The sequence below is a fragment of the Pelmatolapia mariae genome, linkage group LG3_W (genome assembly GCF_036321145.2).
Source record: "Pelmatolapia mariae isolate MD_Pm_ZW linkage group LG3_W, Pm_UMD_F_2, whole genome shotgun sequence".
NCBI lineage: Eukaryota > Metazoa > Chordata > Actinopteri > Cichliformes > Cichlidae > Pelmatolapia > Pelmatolapia mariae.
Window position 1 is genome coordinate 1,722,314 of NC_086229.1, and position 9,874 is coordinate 1,732,187.

Here is a 9,874-nt window from a genome sequence, read left to right on the forward strand (position 1 = left end):
ACCAGGAACTATTAGGGAAACCTTCCAGTTCCTCCTGTGAAAGACACAGGGATAACCACACAAACATTTATTAACATGTTCCACAGTCTTCCAGTTTGATTTTCTCATCCTGTGGACAACAACGTACACAGATGCAGGTTTATGTTAACTTTTGTAAGGTTTCTTTACTGAACATATCCAGCTGCAGCTCCACTGTGATCCTGAACTGGATAAGCACTTAAGAAAATGTGTCAATAAATGGACAAACATCAGCTTACTATATTTATCCAAACAGACGGGACCAATAATGCTTCACTGAGTTACAGACTTTAACAGTCTCTTCTATGTAAGAATGTCTCGTGCTGATGGACCTGCAAACTTGACAACAAAGATTTTTCAGACTGCATGTAGCTGTCCTCTATGTCAGCTCACACATTTATATGTATGTCACACTTATTTCTGCTTTCCCATTTTATAATTATTACTTATATTTTGATTAGATACCTTGAGTTTGTAAATGATGAGATTACATAATTGGAATACAATGTATCCAATTCAAGGTCGCGGGAGGATGAAGCCTATCCCAGCTGATACAGGACAAAGACAGGCTGCCAGTTTATCGCAGGGCTAACACAATACGTGTGACAGAAAATCCACTTAAATGTTTGATATTTCTAATAATAATCATAATTATGACTATTATTTGAAATATTATTTAAAGGTTTATTTATAAATACATTTCGATTTTTTTATAACCCCTAAAATATAAACCTGAGCTGTTTCAGATTCTGACCTCTGACCTCAGTGACCAGGCTGTGTCCTCACTGCAGCTCCCTCTTGGAAGTACGTCTGCTTCTTGTCTTCCCCCAGTGATGACCGCCTGGCCTTAGTATCACGTACTGTACCTGAGGAACAAAACAGGACAAACACTTGCCTTCATTTAAGAAGTACATTCATACAGAGATAATCTATGGAAACACACTAGTTCACCCTTTGGGAGGAATCAGTTCCAGTGAAACATTTCTGTAAATCAACATCGTGGAGAATGAAATGAGTTCTTCAGGTGACTCAGCAGATCCACACTGACAAATGAAACTTCTGTGGAAGAAGAATCTGGATTTTATTTCCAATTAGGGCTGCCACGATTAGTCGACTAGTCACGATTACGTCGACTATCAAAATCGTCGACGACTGATTTAATAGTCGACGCTTCGTTTGAAGCTTTGTAAGATCACAAAAGACGCAGGAATAAGTAGTAGGATTTAAGAGTGTAATAACGGACTGAAACAGTAGATGGCAGCACTGCATGTACAAGGATGCCAGCTGCCGTTAAACCCCGAAGAAGAAGAAGCTGTGTCCCAGAAGTCATAGCGCAGCCCAGCTCAGTTTCCAACAATGGCGGCAGCTAGTTAGTTTTAATGTTACTCTTCTTATTCTTTCTGGGTCACAAAATAAACTTTTAACATATTTTCAGGCGAGAATGTAGCTGTGTAAACTTCAAATATCTGCTCAGTTTATCAAGACACCACATATTTTCAAAAGCGCTCCGATGTTTTCAGAGACGTCTGTTACCCACTAGCTCGATAGCTAGCCGGGGGCAAGGCTCAGTAGAGCCCGTGGGAGCACCGGACTCCCGGCAAATCGTTTTCAAACCCACCGCTGTCTTTCGCTACTGAGGTTAAACATATATAAGTCACTTAGATAACGTAAAAATGTTATTGTTTGGCTTTTTTTTAGTATTTTATTTGTTCCTGAGTAAATCGGTTTGGCTGAGATTAAAGTTATAGTTTTTACACAGCTGAATAAACGTCAAGCAGACACCTGATTATCAGAAGTGTGAGATGCTCGAGAATATACTCCGGTGTCCTGTTATATTTTAGATAGCAAGGAGTTTATTAAACTTCACCAAAACAATCTGCAAATTTCATTAAAATTTAATAAACTATCATCTTGTCTTTATTTTTAGTTAGCACATACCTTAAACACTTAAAGCTGTAAGCTAATGATAGTTATATAAGAGCAGATGCTGCTGGTGCAATAAACTGTACGTTTTACGTCCAATGGATGCATGATCTGATTAGTCGACTAATCGCAAAAATAATCGGTGACTAGTCGACTATCAAAATAATCGTTTGTGGCAGCCCTATTTCCAATCCAGTCCTGCTTTAAACTATTAAGGATTGAGCAACAGTGCTCATATTTGCTCTTCTGAAATCTGTGTTAAGCAACAACAAACATAAATTAGTAACAAAAATACAGCTGAGTAGAGGCTTTACAAACCACCAGCAGCCATAACGCTAAATTTTAATCTTCAAATGTTTCTGAGCCGTCTTCAACCTGTTTTTATCACATTAAAGTCCCTCAGTCAATGCAGCCTGACTCAATCCTAGATGTTCAGCACACACAGAGACACAGAGGGACTGTTTAAAGTTTAGTGTTAACCTGAGTCACTGATCATTTACAGTATTACAGAGTCTGGCAGTCTTTGCATGATGTCCACGTCACTGTAAGCTTCTAGCTGACTCTCAGGTGTGACAGGTGTGCCAGCAGGAAAGAGTAATAAGAACCTGCATCCTGAGGTTTGTCATGCAGGATTAAAGGAGCCAGGCTTTGTTCACACAGCTAGGATTGTATTTTACACTAACCCTGGGTCAGTATAAGTATCATACAGTTTAAACGAAGCACTGAAACTTGCACATATTTATTACAGATGCACTGAAGCTAATCGAGATAATTACTGTCAATCTGTGGCTGCGATTAATCACTTTACTGGAAACTTTATTAACGCGTAACTTCAACAGTCATGACAGAAGCTAATATTTCTGTGCTAACATCGTTTAAACAGTAACAGCTTTACTACAATATAAGCTAACGTTTCCACCGTAACTTTAAGCTAGCACCATAAAGACGGTAAAACACGTAATAATATCTACAAATGCATCTTAAAGCTGTTATATTAGCACTCGGTGTGTTACTAACATAACCACATTAACATTATTGACACTCGCTGACTTTTAATAGTCATTCTATAAATGCTGTCCGTTTAAATGGCCTTACCTGTAACACTGCTGTATCCACCGGATTCCAGCCAGAGTGGATTCTGGAGTCTTCCACGCTCCTGTTACTGATCCTCCATCTGGATGGATGATAACAACCTTCTGAACAATCTAGCAGGAGATGGCCCATATCTATGGGACTGATTTCTGCTAATAACGCCCATTGTATGGACTGATAACAGCCGAAGCGGGTGAATAAAGTCACCGTGTCGCTAGCTGTGCCATTACCCAGCATACACCTCTCCCTCCATAAATGCAATAAACGATACAAAAGTAATGGCCTATAATTAATTTATCTGCTGTATCTGCTGTTTCTCAGGTAGTTGTTTACATTATATAATATATTGTGTTCAGTACACGTCACTACAATGTGATTTCGGAAATATATAAATATACGAACAACAGGCTCTTCCGCGGAAATCTCTTGTCGTCAATAAACAACGTTTAGGGAGCTCTATAGTATTCAATGAGAGGACCCTGCACGTCGATTCTCGACGCGAGGGGGGTACCCTGCGCGTCGATAAGTGAAGCAGAGGGAGCCTGACCATGCGTCACACATTTGACGAGTTGGGAGTGAGAACGTGTTGCTTACTGGGATAAATCGCCATGGTAACAGATGCTGTAGACCTAGCCTGCTCTAGAGCTGGTTATGTTCCAGATTAGAGATCAGCGTGTAGTTGCAACATCAAAAAGAAAGGAACACAGGAAGCTGGAGAAATACCAAGGGCTCAGAGAAGAGCTGCAGAAAAGGTAACAGTGGTTCCAGTAGTAATCAGAGCACTAGGTGAGTGACTCCAGCAGATCCCAGGAACAACATTGGAGATCTTTGTCCAGAAGAGTGCAGTCCTAGGAACAGCTAAGATACTGCACAGGAGCCTCAAGCTCCCAGGCCTCTGGTAGAGGACCTGAGCTTGAAGGACAGACCACCCACAGGGGCGAGAGGGGGGATTTTTTATATATATATTTATTTTTATATCAGTATAAACTGCAGTGCAGTGAGAGTAGGAGGCTGCAGAGTCTGTTTTCCTGATGAGCATCAGTAACAAAGACAGTTTATTAGCTTTACAGCAGTATTATTGTTCCATAAGCTTTAATATCTGATAATATAACAGGACACCTCCACTGTACCTGCTGACCACCTAATATCAAACCTGTCCTCACACCACGTTTGATTCTGTTTGTATGTTTAATAAACAGCAGCGAGTCTAAAACAAGGGAATAAAACATGTTTGTGGTCGTCTCTGGAACGTCTCTGTGTTAATGTGCTGATTTAAAAGCAGCTGAATGTTGTCATGTGTTCATCAGACAGGAAGCTTTAATGTTTAAATGTCCAGACCCTGATATGAATACCAGCGTAGAAACAAACAGCAGCACTGAGAGCCGCTCAGGGATCAAATAATTAACTTCAATTAAAATGTTTATTTTAGCCAAAAATCACCAGATGAATCATTTGTTTTAACATACGTACGAGGCACTCATACACAGGACAGAGTTCAGATCTTCACTCCTGTTTTCAGTCACTGTGGACAAACAGCTGTAACTCTCACCTCTGACACTGAGAGTCACTGCTTTCTTTAGCAGCATGTGTCCATCCTTGTTGTAGACGGTGCAGGTGTAGACTCCACTGTCAGTGAGGTGGAGGTCTTTCAGGGTCAGACTGAAGTCTTTAGCTGTCAGTGGGTCTTTCTTCATCTCAGTGTGACCTTGTATGTGAGACTGACTCTGGCCTCTCTGATACGTGTGGACCGTCACATTTTCATGTCTCCACAGCAGAGTTACATCCACAGGCAGGTCGTCTTTGATTCTGAAGGGCAGAAGGACAGACTTTTCCCCCTGGGTCACCTCCACCATCTCCACCTGCAGAACTGACAGCAGAACATGAACACAGACAGACATCAGTGAGGTTGATCCTCCATCATGTCCTCTGCTGTGTAACCAGCAGCTCCTGTTTTCAGTGTTACTCTGACTTGGAGCTGAACTGTTGTGTGTTCAAGATTCAAGATTCAAGATCTTATTTGCCATTTGCACACAGGACCAACAGTCCATGCACATTGGAATTCTTGTGCAGAGCTTTCCAGGTCAAGTCACACTTTTTACAATATAAAGACAGAGCAGCTAAAAAAAAAAGATAGAAATACAGTAAGAAGTGGTGCAATCATTATATTTGCTATATACATAAGACAGAGAGTGTTGTAATACACAGAGACAGTAGACGGTGCAGGTGTAGCCACCATGGTCACTAAGTTGGGGTTTTTTCAGCTTCAGACTGAAGTCTTTATTTCTTAGAGGATCTTCATCCATCTCTGTGCGGTCTCTGTTATCCTGGTCCTGTAAGAGATGCTGGTGTTCATTGTTCTGATACACATGGACCGCCATGTTTTGGTGTTTCCAGTCCACTTTGATGTCCTGAGGAACATCATCTTTGTTTTTTCCTTTGTTTGTTTTCTGTTTTCAGGGTCAGACTGAGGTCTCTGCTTCTCGTGGGTCTTTTCTGTATTTCTGCTCCTTTAACACAGCTGTTCTAACACCTCAGATACACCTGGACCAAATCTCCTCAGGTGAGTAAAGGAGGCCTTTAAACACTGTGAGCTGAAGAAGCATTCTGAGCTCTTGTCTTGATGCTTGATGCTCAATCATGCAGGTGAGTAAATCCCAAAAAGGAGATTCTGTTCATCTGGAGTGTTTTCAGTGGGAGGAACATTTCTTCACTCTGATGAAATGACAAAATGTTTCTTCCACTGAAAATGTTACGTCCAGACGAACAGAATCCAGCTTTTGGGACTCTGACATCTTCATTAACCAAAGGATCCTCCTATCAGAGCTCTGCTCTATCTATATTTCAGGAAGTATAGGATTTCCTTCCCATCTTTCAAAATGGGGAAAAATGTGCTTTCTTAGGCACAGGCCATGTTTTGAGGCAACTTAGCCAAACATCAGGGATTTTATAGGAAAGGACACTAAGGAAGAAATGTCTACAACCAAATCGAGCCAACACTGTAGCCAATTCCCTGCATTGCTATTAGGCATGCAATGTAGAGAACTGGCTGGAAAGACAGCTGTAGCTGGAAAGGATTTACTGCAGGTCAGTGTGGTGAAAGATAGAGATGTACAATGAGGCAAAAAAGTATTTAGTCAGCCAACAATTGTGCAGGTTCTCCCATGAGAACTGTTGCGTTGCAACTTCTTATCTTGTGTGCGTTTTTTATTTTGACAGCGAATGCGCAGCTGCGGACCACTTATGTGCACCCCTGGTTATTTAGCTTGTCATATTGCAGCCACAAAAATTCTTTTGTCCATGAAACCATAAAGCTGCACTTTCTTTTTGCTTTATAGTCTGATTTGTCATAACTTTTCCGTTTTGTGGTAAGCTTTTCTTTGGCTGTCACTTCTTCACCCTGACCGGTCTTATTTGGCTCAGCAGAACTAAAATATGTATCCTGCTGCTTTTGGACATTTATTCTCTGATATTTGCTCTTCAGCTCGAGTCTCCATCAGTGGGAACATTTCCTGATTCAACTTTTCTTCTGTTCAAATCAAACTTCATGAGAATCAAAGTGTGAATCAGAGTCCTGATGATCAGATTCTATAGAAACATGGAGACTGTAGAGGATTTACACTCAATATGTTCATTTGTTCACTTCAAGAAAAATCAATCAATTCATCAAATAAAATCAGTCGTTGATCGACTCAGTTTGATTGACAGGACAGATGATCAGAGGTGCAGAGTTTTTACCACCCTGATTCATATAGGGTTCCAAGTATGGGTGGAGTTTGTGAGTGAAGGAGCAGCCAGTAAAGGAGTAGATCAGAGCTGCAGCACCTACATCATAAAAGGAGACCAGACCCTCCTCATAATCCACAAACACCCCCACCTTCTCAGGACCAGGATGAAGACAGAGGGGGACTGAAGGACCAGCACAAGCTTTGTACTCATTTCCATTTCTCAGTATCACAGTCCAGAAACCATCCTGAGGACTCAGTGTGATTTGTCCCTTCCTGTTGATCGACTCTGTGGCCACTCCTAAATCCCAGTCAGTCTTTCCTTTAACCTGAACCTCAAAGTAAAATCTGCCTGAAGAGAAACTCTGCTCTCCTAAAACACAAACACAGTAAGAAAATCTCTCTGGGTTGTCTGGAAGATTCTTCCACACATCACTATGATACACTTGTTTTCCATCATCAGACAGGATGAGTTTAGGATGAGCTGTATCAGGATCCAGAGTCACATCCACCTCATGCTGCTGCACCCTCTGCAGCTCAGCCTCTAACAGCTTCTTCTTCATGGGTTTCCAGACTGTCTCCTCCAGCTGAGCCACAGCTCTCCCCACAGTCCCCTCATATGATGGTGGATGAACTCTGACCTCTGTCCAGTCCTTGGGGGGTGGAGCAGTTTTCATGGACGAGAAGCTTTGGAGGAGGTGGAGGTGGTCTTCAGAGCGTGAGAGCTGCTCCACCTCAGAGCTTCTCTCCATCAGCTCAGAGATTTCCTGTTCCAGATCTTTGATGAGACCTTCAGCCTGTTTCTCTGTAGTTTCCTGTTTGTCTTCGATCTCCTTCATGAGCTCCTTCAGGCGTCTCTCAACAGACTCCATCAGAGCAGTGAAGACCTGAACACCTTCTGCTTTCTGTCTGTCTGCAGCATCTTTACTCATCTTCACCGACTCTGTGATCTCCTGAATCTTCAGTCGTCTCTTCTGGATCATCTGCTGAATCTCAGCCTCTGTCTTCTCCAGCTCTGCCTTCTTTCCTTCATATTCTTCTCTCAGAGGAACAAACTCGTGGTTCTTGTGGTCTAAAACAGGGCAGAGCACGCAGACACATGTCTGGTCGGTCTTACAGAACAGCTGCAGAAGGTTATCGTGCTTCGTGCACATCCTGCCTTCCAGGTTCTCCACAGCATCAATCAGCTGATGTCTTTTCAGGCCTTTCACTGTCAGATGAGGCTCCAGGTGAGTCTGACAGTAGGAGATCTGACACACCAGGCAGGACTTCAGGGCCTTCAGTCTGGTTCCAGTGCAGACGTCACAGGGAACTTCTCCTGGTTTGGCAGCTTGTTGCTCTGAGCTGCTGCTGCTGGCTTTCTGCTGAGCTTCACGTCTGAACTGAGCAACCATCTCAGAGATGAAGGTGTTGACCCTCAGCTGAGGTCTAGTGGAGAAAGTCTCTTTACACATGGGACACTGACAGCTCTGATTCATGTCCCAGTGCTGACTGATGCAGGTTTTGCAGAAGTTGTGTCCACATGATGTAGAGACTGGATCAGTGAACACATCCAGACAGATGGAGCACAGAAACTGATCTTCAGATCGCAGATTGCTGGCAGCAGACATGTCTGCACTCTGAGGGAGAAAGAAAAGAAACATTTGATTCAAAATTCACTTTAAAGTTCATTTTTAAAAAGAGAGAAACAAGCGTCAGTAGTCTGAGGAGCTTGGAAAGCAAAGCGTCTGGACTTCTATGAGTTTCTTTTCATCACAGAAGCTTCTTCACCTCATCCTCAACACAGACAAGACCAAGGAATTAATGCTGGACTTTTGGAAGAACCCCTCCCCTGCAGCCTCTTATGGTCAAAGGGACGGAGGTGGAGAGGGCAAACAGCCACAGATTCCTGGGACTGCAGGTTACATCAGACCTGAGCTGGACTCTCAACACTACAGCAACTGTGAAAAAAGCCCAGCAAAGGCTTTATTTCATTAGGCTGCTCAGGAAAGCTGGCATGAACCACCACCCTCTCACCCAGGCCTACAGAGGACTGATAGAGAGCATCCTCACCGCAGGCATCACTGTCTGGTATGGAAACACTACACAGACAGAGAGGAAGGCTCTGCAAAGAGTCAGAAAGTCTGCAGAGAGGATTATGGGAACAAAACTTGCCTCCATGGACCTGCACATACAAAGCTGTACATACAATCTCAGACACAACAGAGCGGACAGCAGCATCACACACAGAACAAGATTCTTCAATAGCTTCTTCGACTGTTAGACACTGAGAGGTTGATGGCTCCGTGTCAGAACACTGGCCTCAACGAAAAAGTTATCAGTCGTTCTTTTCATCTTTTCTCATTACCCACAGCTACATCCACTCCTATCAGGCTGCTCACCTCCTGCACTTTCAAACGTACACACGAAGGCCTGCAGGAACATCTGGACCACGGCCAATCAGAGAGGCCCTGCCTTCTCCACACTAATGCGTTTTGGTTTGAAAAAGCACTGTAGCGACTTCCACAGTCGCTAGAGGCCGGGGATAGAGCTTGCCTCTTTGCCTGACACGCTGTCAACTTACGTAATAATGCGAAGGGTGGAATTGTTTGCTTATTTATTAAAGTGCTTTGAGAGTTTACAGAGTAATGTGATCATCTTACGATTTGTACTCTTACAACGTCACAGGCTCTAATGTAACAAAGCAAAATATGTTGTGCAGCGGTCAACAAAAATTACGGCTACCCAGCCCTCCTCTCTGTCAAAATCAAACCCCCGTGAATGACAGACTGACAACGCCCATTTATGTCACCGCTAACACCCACGTGACTCCCATGACAACCAAACAACTGAAAAACCCAGTGATCATCAAAATTCTATATATTTAGTTATGGCTCCTACACACCAGCCCCTAATTATTAGGACCCCTTCTAATAATTACCCAGAATTAACCAAGTAGGAGACATAAAACATGCAGAGAAAAGTCAATCATTTACTATATTTCAATATTACCCACAGGAATCCCATAGGTAGTCTTAAAGTCTATCTTTAAAAGAAAAATGAGAGACATTTTATGTCCAACTACAATCAAAGTCTGATAATTGGACCTAGATGTCTTTAACTGTGATCTGCCTCCAGCA

At 42.7% G+C, this 9,874-nt stretch overlaps 1 protein-coding gene across 1 annotated transcript; it reads right to left on the reverse strand.

Moving 5' to 3' along the window:
- Positions 1-6,706: 6,706 nt before the first annotated feature.
- LOC134615645 (E3 ubiquitin-protein ligase TRIM39-like) lies at positions 6,707-8,398 on the reverse strand. The gene has a single exon (XM_063460219.1). The coding sequence runs from the start codon at positions 8,396-8,398 to the stop codon at positions 6,707-6,709; it is 1,692 nt and encodes a 563-aa protein (XP_063316289.1).
- Between the last annotated feature and the right edge of the window lie 1,476 nt (positions 8,399-9,874).